Source organism: Ictalurus punctatus, chromosome 20 (assembly GCF_001660625.3).
Source record: "Ictalurus punctatus breed USDA103 chromosome 20, Coco_2.0, whole genome shotgun sequence".
Taxonomy (NCBI): Eukaryota; Metazoa; Chordata; class Actinopteri; order Siluriformes; family Ictaluridae; genus Ictalurus; species Ictalurus punctatus.
Window position 1 is genome coordinate 16,698,296 of NC_030435.2, and position 24,428 is coordinate 16,722,723.

Here is a 24,428-nt window from a genome sequence, read left to right on the forward strand (position 1 = left end):
AATCAGAGGGAAAGATTTTATAATATAATCCATCTTACAGAGGCAGCAAGAACAAGTTAAGAAAAGATTTTTATTGTTGCAAAATCATAGAAAGACAAACACTGGAATATGATAATTTGAGAATAATCGATCGGTTATACAATACCAAAAAATTATACAGAATTTGCTTTTCCATCACTTTCAGTACAGGGGCCGATGTTCTCATATGTTCACCCGTTTCTTTCAAATTACTCTTATTCTCACGAGGCCTGGTGTAAAGATAATTTTTACTTACGCAACATCACGGTTTTACATCCACTTCATACAGAACATTATTCTGAAAATGCAGCACTACAAGGTGAAAGCAGATTTAACATAAGTAGAATTCACATAGGAAGATTCATCATGTAACCGTTTGTCCAGATGTCTTCAAACTTGAGCATCAGCCCCTCATCTCCTGTAACGATAGCGCTTGAAATGAAACCACAGTTGGAAGATGCCATTGGCGAACTGGCAGCGGAAGCCGTGTCGATGCGAATACTCCCATTCGCGGTTGACGATCTTGAACGCGATGTCCTCGTAGGGCGGCCCGGCATGAAAACGCAGGATGCCAAAGTCCTTGTTGTCGGGGCTCGGCTCGAGGAAGTACTGCGGCGTGGAGCGCTTGTCGATCAGGTCCGGGTAGAAGATGTTGAACTTGTAACCCTGGACGATTTTGGGTGGTGGGTTGTCGAAGTCGTAGTGCGTCTGGTTGTACTTGTTCCACTCGAAGCCTGTGTGCACGCGATTGAAGAAGCGAGGTTTGCGTGGCCGGTACTTGTCAGCCCACATGTACATTTTCCCAGTCAGGGGCATCTCTACGCTGAACTGGGCCTCATCACCCCCCATGCCCTCTTTTGCACGTCGCACAAATGCGTCTTCTGCACTCTCGCTGGCGTCGCCTGAAGGGAAACAAAAAATATAGAATTTTTTTTTTTTTTTTTTTAAATCATCACACTTTCAAATTACAAATCTAGTTTAAAGACAGAAGGACAGAGTGTAAATTGTGTCAGGAATAAAATACTAGGTAATAATGTAGGAATGTAATGCACACTAGATTGCTGTAATGTTATTAAGGAAGCCATCCTGGACAACCAGAATAATTGGTTAATAATAATTAATAAATTTGTTTCAACACTCGATTTGTAATCAGATTGCACACAATTAGAGCTTAATGATGAAGTTTTTGAAGATTTAGAACACTGCATTGCAAAACTAAAGAAGCAAATATCAGACGCCAAAGGTGTCATAGCTGATATTAAATTTACGTCAAATTTAATCCGAGTCTGAACAAGTCCAACTGCTGCAATAGAGCAGATGTATGTATGAGGTGCACAGAGTATGTGACATGACACACACATCTGACCAATTCCTCATTATTCCAGACTTCATTTCAGTTCAAAGAGCTCAGGTTTCGTGCACATACCCGTGACCTGCAGCTGTCTGCGGGCGAGTTGTAGGCGTTGGAGGTCTTCCTCAGCGTCCACGACATGCGTGTCGAGTGGGAGCTCGGAGGGCTGCAGGAGCGCAGGACTGTAACGGCCCGAGTCGTACTCGGCCTGGCTCTGCTGGATCAGGTCCTCCTCGGTCAGCACAGCCTCCACTCCACCGCTTTTCTCTCCCTCCTCATCGCCCCCTTCTCCTCCTCCCTCGCCTCCCTCCTTCTCCACAGATGCTCTGGAGCTCGGCCCTGGCCTCTCGTCTCCACTCTCTTTCTCCTGCTCTGTTCTCTCCTCCGCCTCCTCAGGCGACTCGACTGCAGCCTTTGAGGGAGACGATCTAGAAGGCTCCTCATTTGTACTACAAAAAGAAAATGGTAAGAAACAGTGATTAAAAATAAAAGGTAATGAAATGATTATTTTAAATAATTATTTCAGTAAATAAAGAGGTAGATAGACGAATACATACATCTAGTATTAGTAAGGAATATGAAGAAAGAAGTCATTTATGAAATACATATTTTATACTTGATGTATACACTTCAAATGAATGACACTGCATGTGTGTATTAATTAATAAATATACCTGCACATTAACATAAATAAATAATGCATAATTAAAATGAAATATATGAATACTCATTATTGAATGCTCACACATACTGCATATAGTTAATGAATACATACTAATTAAAATATTGTTCAGTAAAGAGTACCACTGTATTGTAGAAATAATTATTGTAGAAAATATTAAAATGATGAAATTTAAATAATGAAAATAATACTTAAATTACTGAAACAGACACAAAGCTAGATTATTATTATTGTCAGTCCTAACCGAGACTGTAACTGGAACTCACACTGGATTCTCAGCCTCGGGTTCCTCTTTGATAATGGGGAAGAGTGGTTCGCTTTCCACCCCCTGCTCCTGCTTCAGCTTATAGAGTTTCTGCCTGAGGACTTCCTGATGCCTCTCCCTCAGTCTACACAGCACAGAAGTAACACACAGCATACAATCAGTGAGGCATGCATCATAAGTATCATACAGCATCTCACGTACGCTACTAGTAGAAGACTCGTACCTTGCCCGTGCCATGTAGACTCGCACCTGCTGCAGCAGGCTCTCCCAGTAACCGATGTCCAGGTTTGAGCCGCCGGCCTGGATCTTACTCTCTATGTTCATGTGCAGCGCCTGCAGCTGGCTGTACGTTTTACCTTTGAACACAGACTGCACATCTGTACTCACCGAAGTGTTGATACCCTCACGACGGTCACCTGTGTGTGAACAGAGACAGCTATAAATTAGGGATGCACCGAATGTTCGGCAACCGAAATTATTCGGCCGAATACAGCAAAAAAAGCATTTTCGGTGTTCGGCCGAATAAGTGAAAAGGCAGAATAAATTTGACCGAACAATGATGTGTTTGAGGATGCAACCAAATAGCCCAGCAACCAGAGTGAGACGCACGAATGTCACGACCTTGATGAGGGGGCGCGCGCATGCACGAGCTACGTGCTCTTCGGATGTTTACTGTGGACATGTGGGTTTGTTTTGTTTCTGTTCCAGAGTATTCTGTCACGTCGCGAGACATAAGGGAGTAGAGTACGGAAGCAGGTAGAGACGTATTTATTTAAGGGCAGGCAGACAAATCCAATCGTAATCCAAAAAACGTAGTCAAAACAGGCAAAGGGTCGGGCAATCGGCAAACAGGCATAAACGGGGCAAAGCAGGAATCAAAGTCGCGGTCACAGAAAACAGGGTCAAAACACAAAACAAGAAAAATGAACTAGTACTATGGACTGGGCGTGGGAAAACCAGCGGGGACTAAATGAACTAATCTATAGTTTAAACTAACTAAATCTATCAAGGAACATAACATTAACAACATATCTAACTATACTATATCTACTATAATACTCCGCAATGTGTACAGGGACGCGAGCGGAATATCCCCAATATAATCAGCCGTATAGAACCATTTTTTGCACTCTTGTCAATGCACTTTTTAATGCACTTTTTAGTTGTAGGCTACAGAGTGTTACATTCTTTCAGCAGTCAGTTATAGTCCTAACATAGGCTATTCAAGGGGGACTCAAAGATGACCACATCAAAATATTTTTATTTTACTCATTTATTTATTTAAAAGTTATATTGTGCCTTGTTGGTAGCCTATGCCTGCTGGAATGAAGAAAAAATGTTCAGTGTTGAATAAATATTTCAAAATTGTTGTTTTTGTAATTGATTTTTTTCTTTGAAAAGCAAGACAAAATAGTAAAAAGCACATTTTGACTATTTAATTTATGCAATGGTGAAAAAAAAATGGAAAAAAAAAATGGAAAAAACGCGAAAAAACGTGTTCGGTATTCGGCCAAGTTTTTCATTATATTCGGCTTCGGCCAAGAATTTTAATTTCGGTGAATCTCTACTATACTAACAAACTTCTTTCACGTTGTCATTATGGGGTATTGTTTGTAGAATTTTGAGGAAAATAATGAATTTAATCAATTTTGGAATAAGGCTGTAACATAACAAAATGTGGAAAAAGTGAAGCGCTGTGAATACTTTCCAGATGCATTGTACTTCCTTGTTTGAGAGTTTATGTTTCTGACTTGTTTTAAGATTAAATGATAAAGTTCTTGATAAAGTGGTTTGGTTTTACGTGTCTAGTTATGCTGCTTATTTGAGTTTGAGCAATTGTATAGAATGTGATTACGTTGTGCTTTACCTGGCCCTTTCCCTGAAGCTTCGAGTTTGCGCAGTTTACTGATCTCATCCTCTGTGATAGTGGTCATGTCTCTCCAAAAATCCACGTTCTTCCCCTGCTCCAACTCCATATACACCTACCATTTACACAGAAAGGAACATAGCTGTTTGAATACGTGTTCTTCCTTTAATTCCATTCTATGCAAACCTACATCATATAACGTGTTATGAACACAATAATAAAAATGACAACTTCCCAATAACACAACATAATAAAAGGTCTTTCCATTTCATACTGACGGTAACAATGAAAATCAGGCCTGTGGTTAAAAAACCAAGGTGAAAGGGAGGCTGGACTTCTAATATCTAGCTGAAGTGCACACACCTTGATGTCCTCCAGCAAGTCGTCCATGTCTGTGACGGTGAGTCCGTTCAGGAAGGTGTACGGTTCATGCATCTCTACAGACAAGTCATCATCCTCAGCGCTGATGTATTTGGCCAGCAGGTCAATTGGCTTGGCTCGGCCATCTCGGATGCGGATCTTAGACCTGCACATGCAAAGCAACAAATTACAAATCAATAACTGCATTAATACTGGCCTGAAACGGCTGACTGGCACATGATAAGATTTCGACATTTTTCAAGCAGGTCTGGTTACTGTGAGGTTCTCAGTATCAGGAATCGGCCCCTACAGAGAGCTCCGATAGTGGAAATTCCTCCATACATTTATTATTCCATTATTATTATTTCTCATTTTGGTGCTTAGATGTCTCTGGTAAGATGAAACAAACATGGAACTGTTTGTCCATAATGATCAGCGCTACGCATGGATGAAAAAGGGTGAGGATTTTAATCCGAAGAACGCCATCCTGACTGTGAAGCATGGTGGCGGCAGAATCACGTTATTGGTGGTGTTTTGCGTGAAAAAGGTCTGGTAAGCTTCAAAAGAACAGATGGCATCATGAGGAGGAAGAATTGTCTAGAAATACTGAAGCAAAACCTCATGACATCAACCAGAAAGTTAAAACTTGGTCGCAACAGGGTCAAGGGATCTTAAACATCCAAATGTGGATTTATTTGCTTTGAAAATACATAAATATTTTGAGCATAGTACGTAATCAGTAAAATTTGATCTGACAGCACTAGTGCAGACCTGCCAACCGCTAAGAGGAATAATGCATAGTCTTCCTGAACAGAGGAGAATTTTATTTATTTTTTTTACCATTCAACTGAAATTGTTGCCAAAAATTCCTAATATGTACAGTAAGCTGATGTTAGCTACATGTATACTTGTGTAAATGTTAGCTAAGAATTTGCACATTCTTCATTTACCGTTACAGAAAGTAGGGATATTTCAAGGAGGAAACTCAAGACATTGAAAACACTCACACAACTGTCAATCACAAATCAATATTGAGTGATGACGAATGTATTCTGATTTTATGTTAAAATTTGGCCGTTGGCAGGTCTGATAGTGTCTGCAGCATATGTGACGATGACCAGCTCTTATCCCATACATCTAATCCAGTTAATTCAGGTGTTCCGGGCCAGGTCGGTTATAACGAGATATAACGTATACTGTGTGCTTTTCGTACCTGAGCTTGGCCTGATGCAGATGAAAGTTGTCCTCTTGCTCTGCCCAGGTTTTAAAATGCTCAGATTCCTTCTCTCTCTGCAGCATCTCCAACTCCTGCTCACGCATGGCCTTCTCCCGTTCTCGCTCCAGACGTAACTGCTTCACCTGCACACACATTCCCATCCCCACATCACAAACCGTTTCAGTCTCTTAAATGCTAAAAATGCCAGGCTTTCATGCAACAGCAAGGACTCTACACGTTCACGTTCTTGCGTTTACCTTCTGCAGCTCCCTGCGATTCTCCTCCTGGATAAGCTTGTTTCTCTCCTTCAGCTGCTTTTCACCCAAGTGCCCTATTCCCTTCAACTCAAGAGCCTACAGAACAAACACACACCAAAACACACAGTGAACAGGATTAAAACTGCAACAAGGAAAACCAATGAAAATGCCAGTGTTGATTCTGTAAGATCACTGACTTATAAATGGCACATTTATTTACCTAACAACAACAAAAAGTATTTACCCCTTGTTCTTTTTCATGGTTTATTTCATAGAATATTTGCTTATACTGCTGAATTTTTGACTCTGATTGGTCAGAATCAGTTGATTTATTTTCTATAAGAATAGCTCTGACACTAATGCACGGTGTAAGGTTTATATTAACATACTTGTACGTTCTAATACATTATCGCTTATATAGTAACAACTTATACAAAGATTTGTAAACAAGATGTAACAACAGATTTTTTTTAATTAAAAAAGTGTTAGTCTCTTTATATTACATTTTTTTTGTTTATTTACTTATTTTTTGGAAGGAGACTCCAGTGTCAGACACTTTTAACAGTTGGCGGTGAATAACTTGTTTAAGATAAGATAATTAATTTATTAATCCCCCGATGGAGAAATTAGGGATTGTTTAATGTTACAATAAATGGATAACCCTTTACTGCATGGTGTTGCCATATGGCAACAATTAATTTATTCCCAATTTTTTGATAGGTAATAATACAAAACTCCTGTTCTCCTATGTAACTGGAAAAAAGGGGCTTTAACTTTGACATGATATAAAAAAGCCATGTCACATGACCAGGAAGTGCCATTTGCTTTTCCTTTTCTGCAATCACATGGACAAAGTCGTCATCATCGGAGGGCTCTCAACTTTTCAATATTTAGGCAAAACTACTTAAAAGAAAAAACTGAAACACTATCCGAGCGAAGTTAAAATTTATTTGCTTGTCATTTAAACAAGTTTATATATTTCGAGTATTTTATTCAATGGTAAAATGTAATTGTTGCCAAACGGCAACAACATGTGATAATGGAACTCTGGTATGCACATTCATGAATTGAAACAGGTCTATACAGCAAAAAAGACTAGGCTTCTCTAATAGTATATTTAAATTTTTTTCATATTCAAAAGTAAGAAAAACTGTTGTCATTTCCAACATTTTGCAACTGCACCTTATTTTCTAAATTGTATATGTTTCAAGAGAAAGAATTAAGAATTCAAGGAAAACAATTAAAAAGATACTTCACCCAAAACATGTTTGGATCTAATTTTTGTATGTATTTTGAGTGAGTAAATGCAACCACATCCTTATTACAGCTGTAATTCCTTTCTAGAAGATATAACCTCATTATACATGGTTACTAGGTTTAAATAAATAAATAAATAAATAAATAAATAAATAAATAACACCTCTGCAACGTAGTCTGGGAAAATGCAGTAATAGGAATACATTTTGTGTTATTTTGGACTTTGATACTTTTCACTATAGATGCACCAATGTATCAGCCGACAAAGGCTATTTTCCATGCTACGGGCCGTCGGCCAATAGTTTAAAAACATCCAATGTTCAGGGCCGATTATATCCTGTCAATCAAAAGAGGGCGGGAAAACACATCGATTTCGTGCTGTATGTAAAGATGATGTCTCTTGTGTGGAATGACAACAAAACTGCAGTTTGTAATCTCTGTAAGCTCTGTACTGCTAAAATTTTACACCGGACACTGCAGCAGTGAAGCGGCAGTTTTGGCGTCGAGTCTAAATTACTTTTTTTTTGGCCGCGCTGCCCAAGCTGAATTAAAGGGCCAGTACACCGTTCAAAGATTTAAATGAAGTTAAGTTTACAAAAAATATATATATATATATTGCACAGAACAATATATTTGTAGAGTAGTACATTTCATATCCCGTTAATGTTAATATATAAAATTTTATATTATATATGAGCAGTTTCATGTTCAGTGATGAAGTAGAAATGCTTTTGTTTGTGGTGAGTGAATGTGAGACTAACAGGAGGTTTTTTAGAGTTCAGTCGATATTAATATGAATTAATAACATTCAATAAGTTAAGAAATCTTACTTTAATCTTCAGAATTTAGTTCATGTGTTCATGTAAATTAGAGTAATATATTTTCTGTTTATGAGACCAGTTACTGTGAAACAACTTGCTGAAATGAATAAAGTTTCTATTTTAATTTTTTTTTTCCAGAATTGTGGAATTAATTATTATTCATTTAAAAGAAGGCATAAAAGGCAGAACTATCGGCATCGGCTGAGAAATTTAGTATCGGTGCATCTCTACTTGCCACCAATGCACACTGCTGCCATACACAAAAAAATCCAAACTGTAGTATTTTTATTACTTGAACTAATTCAAGTAATAAAAATCAAGAAAAACAATTCATATAAATAATAATTCGTGAGGTAGACAGATAAAAAGTACTGTCAATATCTGATGTTTAATAGATCCGCTTACCTTCTGCCATTTGAAGGTGCCCAAAAGGTTATTGTCTCCAAACGGGTTGTCTGCATTAGTGTATCCCATGTACTCTTCACTCCAGCCCATTTTCTCACGCTTCTTCCTCTCTTTTGCCTCTTTCTTAGCCAGCCGACGAGCTCTCTTCTCTTCTGGAGTCTCCAAAGCCTTCATCAGCTCCTTCTGTTTCTTCTGCTCCTCCTTGACCGACAGAGCAACTGGCCCCTCTTTTTTGTCACCCTGCTCAGAAACAGAGGACGCGGAGGACACCGACGAACCCGAGCGTGACCTCCTTTTCTGATGTCTCTCCCTGCTGTCATCACGATCGTTCCTCCTCCTGTTCCAGTCCCTGTCCTCGCTCCTCTTTTCCCTCCCTCTGCTTCTCCTCCTCTCATCATCTCCCTCCCGCCGTTTCTCTCTGCTGGGGCTCCTGCGCTCAGCGCTCCTCCGTCTCCTCCTCCTGTCTCTGTCGCTGCTGTCTCCGTCCCTCACGCGCCGTCTCTCTGCGCTGGAGCGTGTGCTGGAACGAGACGAACTTCTGCTCTGCTTGTGCTCTCGTTTCTCCTTCCTTTCACTCTTCTTCTTGTGTTTCTTTTTACCGCGTTCTTCAAACGGTGAGCTAGACAGATAAAAGTAATACTGTGTTGGTACTACGATTACTAAATAACAGACTAGGGCTGCAACTAACGATTTATAATAATTTATCATTCGATTTCATAATCAATTAATCGAATTATTATTTTTTTCTATTAATTGGATGGAAAAAAAACAAAAACAAACTTTCAGTACCGTTTTTCGTTTATTTAAAATAGAATCCACAAACAGAATGCAACTAAAACTTCAGACTACAATTTTACATTAACACAACCATGTGTGTGTAATTTTATATATATATATATATATATATATATATATATATATATATATATATATATATATAAATAAATATAAATATATATATATATATATATATATATATATATATATATATATATATATATATATATATATATATATATATTTATTTATTTTTTTTTTTTTTTAAACTGATGCTCAAGAAAGTAAGAATTAAAACAAAGAAGTAAAACAATTTACACCGATCATCCTGTTCAAAAGTTTACAACCCCTGGGCTCTTAATGTATCGTGTTAACTTCTTGAGCATCAGTGAATGTTATTAACATTGTTTCTATTTGCGTTGAAGCTTTTAGCTATAGATGAAACCTGTTCAAGTCAAATGAAATTCAAATTATGCTTAAAAGAATAGTAGCTAAATATACAATATATATGACAAGTTTCTTAGTCAGTAACAGTTATCTCTGCAAGGTTTTTGCTCACAGACCCCACGTTTAGTGACAAATTAAAGAAAGTCAGAAGTGTTTTAGCAATCAGAGTCACTGCAAATCAATACAGCATTATTCTGACAGATCACCTTTATCAACTGTGTGTGGGTAATTTTTTATATTATATTATATTATATTATATATATATATATATATATATATATATATATATATATATATATATATATATATATATATATATATATATATATAAATAAAAAACACACACACGCACACACAGTATCTCACAAAAGAGAGTACACCCCTCACATTTTTGTAAATATTTGATTATATCTTTTCATGTGACAACACTGAAGAAATGACACTTTGCTACAGTGTAAAGTAGTGAGTGTACAGTTTGTGTAACAGTGTAAATTTGCTGTCCCCTCAAAATAACTCAACACACAGCCATTAATGTCTAAATCACTGGCAACAAAAGTGAGTACACCCCTAAGTGAAAATGTCCAAATTGGGCCCAAAGTGTCAATATTTTGTGTGGCCACCATTATTTTCCAGCACTGCCTTAACCCCCTTGGGCATGGAGTTCACCAGAGCTTCACAGGTTGCTACTGGAGTCCTCTTCCACTCCTCCATGACATCACGGAGCTGGTGAATGTTAGAGACCTTATGCTCCTCCACCTTCCATTTGAGGATGCCCCACAGATGCTCAATAGGGTTTAGGTCTGGAGACATGCTTGGTCATTCCATCACCTTCACCCTCAGCTTCTTTAGCAATGCAGTGGTCGTCTTGGAGGTGTGTTTGGGGTCGTTAAGCTGGAATAAGGGAGGGGATCATGCTCTGCTTCACTATGTCACAGTACATGTTGGCATTCATGGTTCCCTCAATGAACTGTAGCTCCCCAGTGCCGGCAGCACTCATGCAGCCCCAGACCATGACACTCCCACCACCATGCTTGACTGTAGGCAAGACACACTTTTCTTTGTACTCCTCACCTAGTTGCCACCACACACGCTTGACACCATCTGAACCAAATAAGTTTATCTTGGCCTCATCAGACCATAGGACATGGTTCCAGTAATCCATGTCCTTAGTCTGCTTGTCTTCGGCAAACTGTTTGCAGGCTTTCTTGTGCATCATCTTTAGAAGAGGCTAGGGATGTCACGAGAAGCGGTACTTCGGTACCAACATTCTTAAAATGTGACGGCACTGGTTTTTCTGCAGTTCCATTGGTACCGTTTGTAACGAAAGTTCCGAAAGTAAGGAGGTTGCGATTCTTCCGAACCTGAAGGGGGCAGCAAATACGTGCAAGTGTTTTAGTCGGTCCACAAGTGGTAAAGAAGAACTACGCATACGGGGGAAAAACTACAAAAAGATTGCTATGGCGACAAGTTCAGCTCCTCCCCGACTCGTTGAGAGGAAAAAAGGCAAAAGTCGAATATGGAAATACTTCGCATTCGAGGCGGATAAAAACGGACATATAATTGATGCTCTGAGGCCGGTGTGCAAACGATGCCATCGTACACTTCAAACAAAAGGAGGAAACACCTCGAATTTGGCGAAGCACCTGAAAGACAGGCACCCCAATCTCTTCAAAGAATTCAAGGTGAGTGAGTTTCAAGTCATATTAACGTCAAACTGTAAAACTTCTGATCCTCATCCTGAAAGACGGTCCTATATTATGTTTGTTTGAAGCTGTGGGCATTGTAGCCATGAAACGTTATGCTCCATGTAATGTTAGCAATAGCCTGTTATATGTTCACAATGCTAATGCATTGCAGTGTTATAAATTACCTCCTAATGGGCCACCATGCATCGCCATTCAGCCCGTGTCCTGTCAGCTAATGTAGCTTAATGTCACTAGACTAAATAATTAATTTAATTTTAATCGTTTTAATCAATCTTTTCGGCCTGAGACCATGTCAGTGAATTTAAACTAATGCTTGCATTCAGCGTATAAGGTGTGTGTTTAGGAGTGCACCTTAGCACCTGTAGACTCCACTGTTTGTCATTGTCAGACAGTGTTTGATAACTAAAATCTCTCTCTCTCTCTCTCCCCCTCCCTCTCCAGTATCAGCCAGAGGAGGATGTCCACCAGGAGAGTCAGGATCAAAGTCAGCAAACATTAACACAGCCAACCTTAAGAGAAGCTTATAAAAGGCACAGAAAATATGACAAAAACTCAAACGAAGAAAGGAAACTGGATAAGGCAGTTGCTGAATTCATATGCATGGACCAAATTCCTGTCTACACTGTAGAAAAGCATGGATTCCAGCAAATGCTTCAGCAGTTCAACCCCAGATACCAGCTACCAAGCAGAAATTACTTCATGTATACAGAGATCCCCAAAGTATACACCGAAACCAAAGACCTCATTTCAGAACATCTCAAAGAAAAACCATTTTATGCCTACATATTTATTATATATCTATTTTGTATTTTTTTTTATATTATGTGACTGTTGCCACTATTGTTTTTTATAATGCTCAAATGTTTAAATAAAGGAATTAATGTTTAAGTATTATTTATTTATTTTTACACACCATGGCATCGACTTTGGTATCGAGTATCGTGTATTTTTGCTGGTATCGGTACCGACTTCTAGATTTTTGGTATTGTGACATCCCTAGAAGAGGCTTCCTTCTTGGACGTCAGCCATGCAGACCAATTTGATGCAGTGTGCAGCGTGTGGTTTGAGCACTGACAGGCTGAACCCCACCCCTTCAACCTCCGCAGCAATGCTGGCAGCACTCATACGTCTATTTCCCAAAGACAACCTCTGGCTGTGACGCTGAGCACGAGCACTCAACTACTTTGGTCGACCATGGCAAGGCCTGTTCTGAGTGGAACCTGTCCTGTTAAACCGCTGTATGGTCTTGGCCACAGTGCTGCAGCTCAGTGTCAGGGTCTTGGCAATCTTCTTATAGCCTAGGCCATTTTTATGTAGAGCAACAATTCTTTTTTTTAGATCCTCAGAGAGTTCTTTGCCATGAGGTGCCATGTTGAACTTCCAGTGACCAGTATGAGGGAGTGTGAGAGCGATGACACCAAATTTAACACATCTGCTCCCCATTAACACCTGATACCTTGTAACACTAACAAGTCACATGACACCGGGGAGGGAAAATGGCTAATTGGGCCCAATTTGTACATTTTCATTTAGGGCTGTACTCAATTTTGTTGCCAGCGATTTAGACATTAATGGCTGTGTGTTATTTTGAGGGGACAGCAAATTTACATTGTTACACATGCTGTACACTCACTACTTTACATTGTAGCAAAGTGTCATTTCTTCAGTGTTGTCACATGAAAAGATATAATCACATATTTACAAAAATGTGAGGGATGTACTCACTTTTGTGAGATACTGTATGTGTGTATTTATTTATTTAACTAATGCTCAAGAAAGTAATAAGTAAAACAATAAAGAAGTAAACCAATTTACACCGATCATCCTGTTCAAAAGTTTACAACCCCTGGCTCTTAATGTATCATGTTACCTTCTTGAGCATCATTAGCTGTGTTTACATGGACAACAATAATCCACTCTTAATCCGATTAAGACCATACTCTGATTAAGAAACTACCATGTAAAAAGCAATTTTTTCTTACCTTAATCTAATTAAGGTCATAATCGAAGTAAGCAATAATCTAATTAAGACAGGTGGAGTACTCCTGTTTTAGTCACATTATGGACGTGTAGTAGTGACATGTAAACACCTTAATCACATTATGAACATCATGTGAGAGTTTTCACCGCATTTTGCAACAGGACACGATCACACACGGCAGTTTTACGTTTTACGGCGGACAAGAGAGTTCGGCCGTGTCCCAAATCGCATACTTGCCTACTATAGGCAAGTAGTAGGGAAAAATACATGTATCTCGGCTACTATATAGAAGGTAAATACGCGGTTTGAGACACCGCCCACGGCTTCAAGCAGTTGTCTATTAGCACATATAGCATGACAAATAATTAACTGCATTTAAATCGTTCATAAAAAAATGAAATAAAAACACCCAAAACTGTATACGGTACCATAATGAAGACGAACTGTATGTTGATACGTGAAATCCTGGAGGGATGTCGGACGGCGTCGCGTGGTGACGTAATGACGTGTGCCGTTAATCTAATTATGTTCTATGACATGTAAAACGGGAACATGACAGTAGTATTCTAAAAGCGACTCATGTAAACACCTTAATCACATTATTATCTTACTCAGATTAAGATCAATAATTAGATTAATGCTGTCCATGTAAATGTAGTCAGTGAATGTTTATACCTTTTGTAATAGTTTTGTCTGAGCCCCTCAGTGTGAAAAGATCACATCATACAGCCGCTGTTGGAAAGGGGTCAAATACGCAGAATATGATGGAAAAATAAAGAATGTGCAGGACCTGGAGGATTTTTCTGAAGAACAGTGGGCAGTTTAACTGCTCAGGACAAACAGGGGACTCATGAACAACTATCACAAAACATAAAAACAGTCGTGGATCATCCAGGTGACGACACACGGTATTAAGCATTAAGTGCGTGTAAACTTTTGAACTGGTTGATTTGTGTAAATTCAGTTATTATTGTACTTGGGGGGGGGGACAACAAACATTCATTAAATTCATAATGGTTATAATAGGAATTGTATTGGTTTGAATGGAAACTGTAATGTGCCCTGTGGGTCTCTACTGGTCATTTGTTGCCTTCTATTGGTGGCATGTTATGTCTAATGGATACCATTAAGGATGAATAATGGTAATCGTTTTAATGGTTAGATGATAGTTCGTAATGGTATTTATAGTGGAAACAATTAGAATTTCTGTGATGGCTTCAATTGTTTTTTTTCAGGGCTGTTAGAGCAGACAACATGGGAATATCTAAAGATAAAAGATCAAAAACTGAGTCTCGTGCTTATGTGACAAAACTCTTTTTTGCAAGTGTTTGCTCTTCCTACAGGAAAAAGCTTACTATAATATACAGATATACGACAAGCCAAAACTGTTTACACTGGAATAAAGTTGGTTTGACGTTCGAGGATATGCGGAAATTAAGGGACCGTCTCTAAAAAGTTACATACGACATTGTTAAACACGTTTCTAACTTCAATACCATTTGAAGGGAATGGCTTACAGTCACAGAACCAACTGTAAAGTGTTCATCTAGGTGTCAGGTATGAGGCACACCTTTTAGATTTTTGATATTCATTAAAATATGCTATTAAATCATATGTAAATTAGACACTACATAATGGGCTCATACGCAAAATATACCATAATTTAAAGCTCAATAGCATTTGAAGGGAATGACTTACAGTCACAAAACCAACTGTAAAGTGTTAATGTAGGTGTCAGGTATGACGCACACCTTTTAGATTTGATATTTAACCCTACAATGAATGAACCAAAAAAACCTTCACGAATGCATAAAGGGGGTCAACATGACCCGTACTGGATTGAATTGTTTTCTTCAAAAAATAGATGTCCCTTCAAATGCTATTGAGCTTTAAATAATGGTAGATTTTGTGTATGGGCCCATTCGGTAGTGAAAAACATTGCAATATTTATATATGATTTAATAGCTTATTTTGATAAATATCAAAAATCGAAAAGGTGTACATTATAGCTGACACCTAAATGAACACTTTACAGTTGGTTACATGGCTGTAAGTCATTACCTTCAATTGCTGTTTAAGTTAGAGTCGTGTTTAACAATGTCGTATGTAACTTTAGAGACGGTCCCTTTTTTTCCGCATTTCCGCGAATATCGAACTTATAACGTCACATCAACTTTATTCCGACAAGCCAATCAGAACACACAAGAAGTTGCACACAAGCACCAGGACCCGCTCGTTAATTACAATCAGTGCGAGGGGGAAAAAATGCATAAATACATTGGTTTCATGAATATGTTCAGTGTTATCACATACTTGTCTCTGTCTCTAGATCCTCCACGAGAGCGGGGTCTCCTCCGCCCGTTGTCGCTGTCGGAATCGCTCGAGCGGGCAGCTGCTCTGTGTCTTCGCTCTCTGGAAGCGCCGCTGCTTCTCGACCCGCTGCTCTCTGACCGAGCTCTTCTTCGAGAACTTTCTACATGTCGGTTTCTTTCGTGTCTGTCCTCCGGAGATCGTGATCTGAATACCCGACTCTTATTTCTTTCCCTAGAGCTAGACAGAGACCTGGACCGCCGATGTTTCTTCGTCCCCATGTCTGTTCGCGTTTACGTTGGGGTCCTTTTAGTACCGGGTCGCGTAAATAACTAGTCAGAGACTTTGTAATAAAATCTACTATATACTATAATTGTACGTTTTAAATGCAGGAATATAGCTTGTAGTCTGTGAGAAGTACTATTCTGTTGTTGTTTTTTTGTTTTTTAAATTTCTGAGTCAATTCGAGCAGGCAAAGATTAGGATACCACATTCTGGGGGGCCTTCTTGATCAGTTACTACGTATCAAATCTACGTATGCCTTGCTTTAAAATAAATTGTTGTCAGTTGTTTAGTTGTTCAAATAATAATAATAATAATAATAATAATAATAATGTCTACTTTTTACAGTTTACATTTAAATATATAAATAAATGTTATATATTTTATAAATAGTACATATAATATGTATTAACAAATATTGGCTAATTTTACTTAAATTGTAAAACTACATTTGTATTGTTTTTATTCATGTAATTAATTAATTACTATTATATATAAATTTTAGACCGGGTAAGTGCACATAACAGCGGTCGATATTCGCAGATATGCGGAAATTAAGGGATCGTCTCTAAAGTTACATGCAAAATTGTTATACAGGTTTAGAAGGTCACTTTAACAACCCTGGCTACTGGTTTTACACTAAATTATGATTAGCCTACCAACTAATGAACTCTGTTACAGCTGTAAGTTATCTCCCTGGAGAACTTAGCTAATTATTTAATTTACACAATATCGCAGTGAGTATAAAGGTAATTAGCTCGATGAACTCGGTTAAAGGTTTTAATAATTCGACAGTATAATATTTAGACTGATTTGGGTGATGGACAGGAGGTTTTAGAGAGTTTAATCATGTCACCTGTACAGACACACGCACATACACACACTCTTTCTCTGCCTCTGCCTGTCTCTGTCTCTCTCTCTCTCTCTCTCTCTCTCTCTCTCTCTCTCTCTCTCTCGCTCTCTCTTGTTCAGACGTGTTTTCATTTAACATTAGTAAATAAAACATGTTTTTAATTAGAAAAAAACTACTTGGTAACACCAGAGTATCATCTGTGTGTTTGGGGGGGAACTCTGGTCTAACATTAGCTACACTGCTAACAAACCTGGCTAATTAGCTCGGCAGCTAAGATTAAGATAAATATTATATTGAGCAGAGTTAAACATGAAAATGAGTAGCTGGTAAAATATTCCCGTTTCCTATTAATGCTGGGACATGAATTATACAATTTAATAGTTAGCTGAATGCTGGTGCATTGGAAAATATGGCTACCCATAGTTTTAGGATTACAGTTACCGTTTGAATTCACGAGATTTCTGAGTGACAGAAGCTACCACGGCATTGGGAAATTGTGGGGTGCTGTGGGCAGATGTATTTTCTGCTCCATAACTAAGCAAAGGCGTTCAAAGAGAAAAAACATTTTAGGAAATTTTCTAAGAATGTGATACAAAGATGTAGAATCTTTACAGACACATGCAAGCAGGTTACTTCCGATTCCGATCGCACCTGCCAAATAGAATTATGCAGTTTCCAGTAGTAGCAAATAGAATAACTTTTAATGGGTACAAATTACATATCCAAAATATGTTTATGTAAATGATGTGACTAGAACAACCAATGCTGTACTTGAACATATGACAGATTATTCTGTTATCAAATTTAAAAAATGCAATAGACTTCCAGTAGATGTCCAACTTTATTATTCATATATTTTTATATTAAAGTAAGTATGCATTTACATTGAAAAGTGTAATGTGAATGAATGACGTATAAAAAATGAAAGTAAAAACCTTGACAGACAACAAAGGTAAAAGCAAAGTTATGAATAATCTTGTTGTAAATTAAATTATGTGAGTGTTGAATGAGTGTTGGCATCAGTGTCAGCAGTGTAATGTTAGATTTATGGCTCTCTGGGTGTAAAAATGGGGTGAGTATGTGTAAAGGTACTGCAGCTACAGACAGTGCAGCAAGGGGTGGAGATGGAAAGGTATCCTCTAAATAAATGACCCAAAAACTTGGAGGCCCTCATCATTGAACTCAACTAGGCTCTGACAGATTTGTGTTCTGTCCAATGCATCCAATTTCTCTTGATGCACATGGCGAATGGTAATATTGTTTAGCCGCGTCTGCGTTATTGTAGTTCTCAGCCATGTCTTGAGTGTCTTTTTTGTTAGGGACTGGGTCTCAATGAAGCAAGTATTGGGCTGGTGTGGGCAGGTACCAAGCTCCTCTAAGCACTGATCTAAACTACTGCTCTGTCCATCTGGTTCTGTCCCTACATCCCTGTGAGTCTCCTGAAATAAACATAGTATGTAGTGTTGAAATAACCGCATCTTATCACCAATGAATCAGTGACTGCAGTTAAATGGACGGCAGTATGCTGATCTTAAGATTCAAATAAGATTCATAAAACTGCGATAATCCATACACAAGATGGTTAATAAAGGCACAAGATGCCTGCAGTGCCTTTACTAAGGTACCTATTAAGCTAGGTAGCTATGTGCTCTACTAAACTGCATCATTGTCCACAACATAATTTCTCACCTGATCATCTGCTTGTCCACTGCATTCAGCTTGTCTCTCCCTCTCCCTGTCTTGTTGCTGTGCTGCCTGCATTGTGACCAGGTACCATTAACTTCCCAGAAGAGCAATGACTGACTTAGATAATCATTTTAATTTGATAAACTGAATATTCTGCTTGTGTAACTGGTGTCATTTATTATTTTAATGTCATCATGCTGTTTAGCTTGCTATGTAATAAGTGTACAAAATATAGTGGTAACCTGAAACGTTAGCTAATTAAAGGGTACTGGAGTTTTCTTCTCATAATTCTGAAGACAAACTGCCATAACTAGTTCTGAATGGATAGCTACAATATGGTCACAACTCAGACGTTAATTCCATATCTCTCATTGCCAAGCTAGCACATCTCAGCATTATGTTGAGCCTTATATTTGTGAAACGTTAATAAAAATGTGTGTAAAATGACAAAACACAGTACACAGTAACAAATTTACTGTTTTGTCATTTTACACACATTTATTAATTTATTCAACAAACTTGTTGGAGATGTTGTGGATATTAGAGGTCATCTTTTTCATTTGGAGTGTGTAAATGATCTAACCTTCATTAGGAATGTCAAAAACCAAGCCAGAACCTTGTGCTTCACTGTTTCACATGCAACAGGGTGGAGTAGCAAAACCATGGCCAAAACAAAGTGTATTATAGGAGCTTGATCTAAAACTGACACTAAATGCTGTGAAAGAGCACCACCTACTAGTCATGCAAAGAAGCAGCCTGAACTCATGACCTTTTACTTCAGCTGTTTTCACTTCACCACTAAATAATCAGATAAATAATTAAGAACTGCAGGATGGAATTTTCCAAACCAAACAAGTAAAGATGCTGACCTTATAGTTTCAAATGGCACATTAAGAAAAGGAATTTAAAAATGCTATAAACTTAGTAGTGTTGTGTTATAGTGTTGGGCAATAAAAATAGCAGTGTTCGAGATCAAAATCTTGTTTAGGTTTTCAGGAAAAAAAAAAATTTGCATTCCCCACTTAATTCACATGGGATTAAAAATGTAAAGTTTTAGAAAGCATCTTGGCATGTTGATTCCCTTTAATGTGTTTGTTGTGTATCATCAAATAAAAGTGGTTTGCCCACCTATTGTCTGAATGTCTCCACTCAGTGCACATTTATGGTCCATGAGGTACTACTACTTATTCTTCATTAAGTGTAAATATAAAAAGATACGAAAAACAAATGGTATTGTATACTTCATAAATGTTAGGGTTTTAGACTGCTCAGAAACCCGTTCTGTTTTGTGTATGCACAAATCCGACTTGAACTAGTTAGAGCAATGTTAAAAAGAATCCTAGATAACTAATCTGGCACTGTGAAAAATTGGTACGTGAGGAAATGCTGTACACGCTCTACAAGCAATATTTATTTAACCATATTTATAACCATCCTTAACCATAAATATTTTCCCATATTTATTTAACTTAAACAGTTAACCAACGAACAAAATTAACAGGTGAAATAAAACCTAACGCTTGACAAATTACATTGCATTTTACCAAAAAAACAGCTATTTCTCAATTTTTATGTTTCTAAATAATAATAATTTTAAAAAAAGAAAAGAAAAAAGAAGTCATGCTTGATGGGATGTAAATGTCCCAAAACTAGAAACATTAATCAACACATTAACATTAATAATCAACACAAGTTGCTGAGTAACTGCCAGACGGTGACGCGTGTCCTTTCACAGATAATAGAACAACTCATCCAGGTTGATGTTGGGCTCTCTGTGGATGCTCTGACCAATCAGGAAAGCCAGTTTGTGGGCATACTGACAGGGCGTAGGAACTGGCACAATCCCCTACATGAGGGTCGGGGGTTGGGAAGAGAGATGCTGCCACCTGCCACTAGTACATATATTATATCCACTCCCACAACAACTAACAATACTTATATTCATGTTACTATAACTATATATACTGCAATTATATCATGTAATCATACTGTATTGGTTTCTCCCTTCAGTCTCCTCATCAAGTAGAGGATTGCATGTTCAACTGATTGACATGGCCAGTCTAAAACCTTCTACCTTCCCCCTGATAAAGTCCATTGTTCAGTTGGCTGTGTGTTTTTGGATCTTTGTCTTGCTGCATGATAAAGTTCCTAAATTTTAATTAATTTCTCTGTAAATTGGCAGACAAAATGTTCCTGTAAACTTCTGAATTCCTTCTGTTACTACCATCATGAGTTACATCATGAATAAAGATCAGTGAACCTGTTCCAGAAGCAGCATGCAAGTCCAAGCCATGACACCACGTTTCACACATGAGCTTGTATGTTTTGGATCATGAGCGGATCCTTTCTTTTGCCACACTTTTGCCTTTCCATCACTTTGGTAGAGGTAAATCTTGGCTCCAGAACTTTTGTGGCTCATTTCTGTATTTCTTTGTGAATTCCAATCTGGCTTGTGTATTGTAATACCTTCACCCCTGCCCTGTGGAGGTTGTTGGTTATGTCACTGAATGTTGTTTTGGGGTTTTTCTTCACAGCTATCACAATGTTTCACAATGTCATCAGCACTTGTTAATTTCCTTGGCCGACCAATCTGGTGTCTGTTGCTGACTACACCAGTGGTTTCTTTCTTTGTCAGGACATTCCAAATTGTTGCATTAGCTATGCCCAATGTTTGTGCAATGCCTCTGATTTTCCCACTTTTCTCAGCTTCAAAATGGCTCACCATAGACAGCTCTCTGATCTTCATGTTGGTTTATCCTTTTTAACAACAAATGCACTCTTTACAGGTTAAACTGAAGGCTAAAACCAAGAGTAGATGTTCAGAGCTATTTATTGTTTCAACAATCAATCTAACATGACACACTTGGGTAACAAGAAACACCTGCCAGTCACGGTCCAATATTTTGGCTTGCCTACAAATTGGGTGGTCTGATACAAAATGTGCTATGTTCTATGTTGTTTAACATGTCTACATATAAATACCAGGGGGAAAAAAATGTAAACTCTCATTTCATCTTTTGATCTCAAACCCAAATGTCTTCAGTCTACAACAAAAAGTTGTAGGAAACGTCCTGTCGAGGTAACTGACTGTAGTAACAACAAACTGACATAAAATTTCATGTTAATAAGTCAATTGGAATTTTAATTAGAAACTAATGGGTCAACATCATTAAGAGAAAATGGTCATAACTGAGTGCTGTTTATAGAATTCTTGAATACCGATCATGTGTGTAACACTATGCTGCTCAGAGAACACAGCAGATTCAGGTTAAAAACACACGTGAGATCTAATTTATTAGTGCTCATGCTGTTTGGCCCAGTCATTGTGCAGCAATGTAAAATTTAAATAAATAAAATTCTCGGGTTGATCCCTCTGCCTCAGCATTTATTAAGGAAGAAAACATAAATAAGGCTTTACAAGCACTACCAAATCAATCGAGTTGTCATGTAACGGGGTTGGAGACAGATGCAAGTGCAGTTAAAGTTTTTATTGAAGAGAGTCAGGCAGACGAATCCAAATTGTAGTGCAAAACATGGTCAATAAACAGGCAGAGGGACGGGTGATTGGCAAACAACATAAACAAGGCTTAGATAAGAGTTGAGAAACGCGAGGACAAAACAGGATCAAAACCATGAAACAACGAACAAAGATCAAAGGCTTGCTACAGGTCTGGCGGAAAACAAAGAAACACACATTTACATACACTGAACAAAGACACACAGGGGTTTAAATATACAAACTAATCAAAGAGGGAAACGAGAACAGCTGAGACATTAGGAAGGAACAAATTACATAAGGGGGCAGAGACAGGAGAGAAACCAAAACAAAACACGTGTCAAAATTAAACAGTCAATGAAAACCTGGAAGTGTGCGCTGTTGCGCTTTGGGCAGTACATGTGCGCTGAATGCTCTAGCACTCAGCATGAGGGGAAAACAACCTAGGCTCGCTGGGGTCAGGTGGCTGGGCTGGGACATGTTCTCCGTAGTTCTTAGGCAGGAACCAGGCTTGGGAAGCTGTGTCGTCTGCCTCAGGCGTGAGCAGAGCTTGGTGGGTCGTGTTGTCGGCCTTAGGCATGAGCAGAGCTTAGTTGGCCGTCTCCCTGGCCTCTGACTGGAACATGGCTTGGTGGGCTGTCTCCCAGGCCTCTGACTGGAACATGATTTGGTGGGCTGTCTCATCGACCTTTGACTGGAACATGGCTTAGTGGGCCATCTCGTCGGCCTCAGGCGTGAACAGGACTTGGTAGGCCGTCTTGTCGGCTTTGGGCAGAAACATGGCATGAGAGGCCGTGCCTTTGACCTCAGACAGGAACATGGCTTAGGAGGCTGTCCTGTCGGCCTCTGGCAGGAAAATGGCGTGATGGGCTGTCTCATCGGCCTCGGGTGTGAACAGGACCTGGTAGGCAGTCTCGTCGGCCTCTGGCATGAACGTGACTCGCTAGGCTGTGCCGTAAACTTTTAACTATAATTGAACCTGGGAGGTTACCTTGTCAACCTCTATCATGATCATGGCCAGTGTGAGGGAAATTACTCATTTTTACTTTGTAATAAGTTTGTTCTTGTTCATGTTCATCTGAGGATAACGCCTAAGAAGGCCATGTCATGTCACTGAGATCAGTACAGAATGTTTAGCTGCTTACAGAGACACAAACATATTCTTCTGTTCAAGGTTCGTCTAAACATCTTCCAAGATCCTAAAACAAAGCCTGTTTGAACTGCCTCAAACTGCTTCTTATCGGTACAAAGAATTATGTCATGCACCGCGTTTCATATATATATAGTAGTGTTTTAGTACAAGGGCTTCAGCGCGCTCTCATTATTCTATCCTGCTTTATTCTATCCTGTATTAACCATCTTTCTGTAATAAACCTTTTTATCTTCAGAGGACGAGTCTGCGAGTGTTGTCTAATTTCCATGACATATAACATACATATAACATGTCATACAAGAGCACACACACACCTTACACAATCAGCTTTATTTCATATGTGTGCATGTATATACGCTTATTTAAGGCTGTTGGAACAAATAATATATTTATTATGACATTCACTAAACACGTTGAAACCTGCAGGGATTTCCTGCAGGAAAATGGCACTGGATATATTTTTTATTATGTATTAAGTTTCTAATTAAATATATATATTAAAAAAAAAAAAAAAAAAAAAAAAAAAAACCTTTTAGTATCCTGAAAGTACTATGACATAATTTTCCAACAGGCACTTTTTTTTGTTTTTTTTTTTGTCAAATGTTATTTTATTGGTTATGTAGTGCACCATGTAGGTTCTAGAATGCCATTATGGTGTAGTGAGCATATACAAAGATCAGCCATAAAATTAAAACCACTGACAGGTGACGTGATTAACACTGATTCTTGTTACAAACTGTCAGGCGGTGAGATATATTAGGCCGCAAGTGAACAGTCAGTTCTCAGGACCATGGAGCAGTGGAAGAAGGTAGCCTGGTCTGATGAATCACGTTTTCTTTTACATCATGTGGACGGCCAGATGCGTGTGCGTCGCTTATCTAAGAGAAGAGATTGCATCAGGATGCACTATTAAAATGTGTTGTTATTGAACAAAGAAAAATGTATAATGTATAATATGGTGAACGGGATTTGTTTTATTTTTATTTTATTAATTTGAAGGAAAAAAATAGAGTGGTGAGAGAACGTTTGTTAATAGCTGCTAATGCAAGTGATGACAGGATCTAACTGGTGTTATATACGCGTCAGTATATATTTTAGTTTTGAAGCTGTGATCTAAGAAACACCAATATCTCTGCTGTCACAGAGGCGAAGTTCCTGGAACTTCTTATAAGAAATCGCGCCATTTACGATGACCTCATAAAATTCTAAATCATTGACTCCTTTCCACACAGACAGCG

At 38.4% G+C, this 24,428-nt stretch overlaps 1 protein-coding gene across 1 annotated transcript; it reads right to left on the reverse strand.

Annotated features, from left to right (window-relative positions):
• Positions 1-50: 50 nt before the first annotated feature.
• cactin lies at positions 51-16,043 on the reverse strand. Its single transcript, XM_017495212.3, has 10 exons — positions 15,724-16,043; positions 8,500-9,118; positions 6,017-6,112; positions 5,757-5,902; positions 4,547-4,709; positions 4,184-4,298; positions 2,540-2,732; positions 2,318-2,440; positions 1,445-1,818; positions 51-920 (listed from the first exon to the last, which is right to left on the reverse strand). The coding sequence occupies exons 1-10, from the start codon at positions 15,999-16,001 to the stop codon at positions 430-432; spliced, it is 2,598 nt and encodes an 865-aa protein (XP_017350701.1). The 5' UTR covers positions 16,002-16,043; the 3' UTR covers positions 51-429.
• Positions 16,044-24,428: the final 8,385 nt, after the last annotated feature.

What these genes read in the sequence shown, in the direction of transcription:
- cactin (XM_017495212.3), bottom strand. Translation starts at nt 16,001, where the DNA reads ATGGGGACGAAGAAACATCGGCGGTCCAGGTCTCTGTCTAGCTCTAGG. An exon ending in GCACCTTCAAATGGCAGAAG is followed by an intron (nt 6,113 to 8,499) that starts GTAAGCGGATCT and finishes TTTGTTCTGTAG; the next exon opens with GCTCTTGAGTTGAAGGGAAT. An exon ending in CCCGAGGCTGAGAATCCAGT is followed by an intron (nt 1,819 to 2,317) that starts GTGAGTTCCAGT and finishes TTCTTTTTGTAG; the next exon opens with TACAAATGAGGAGCCTTCTA.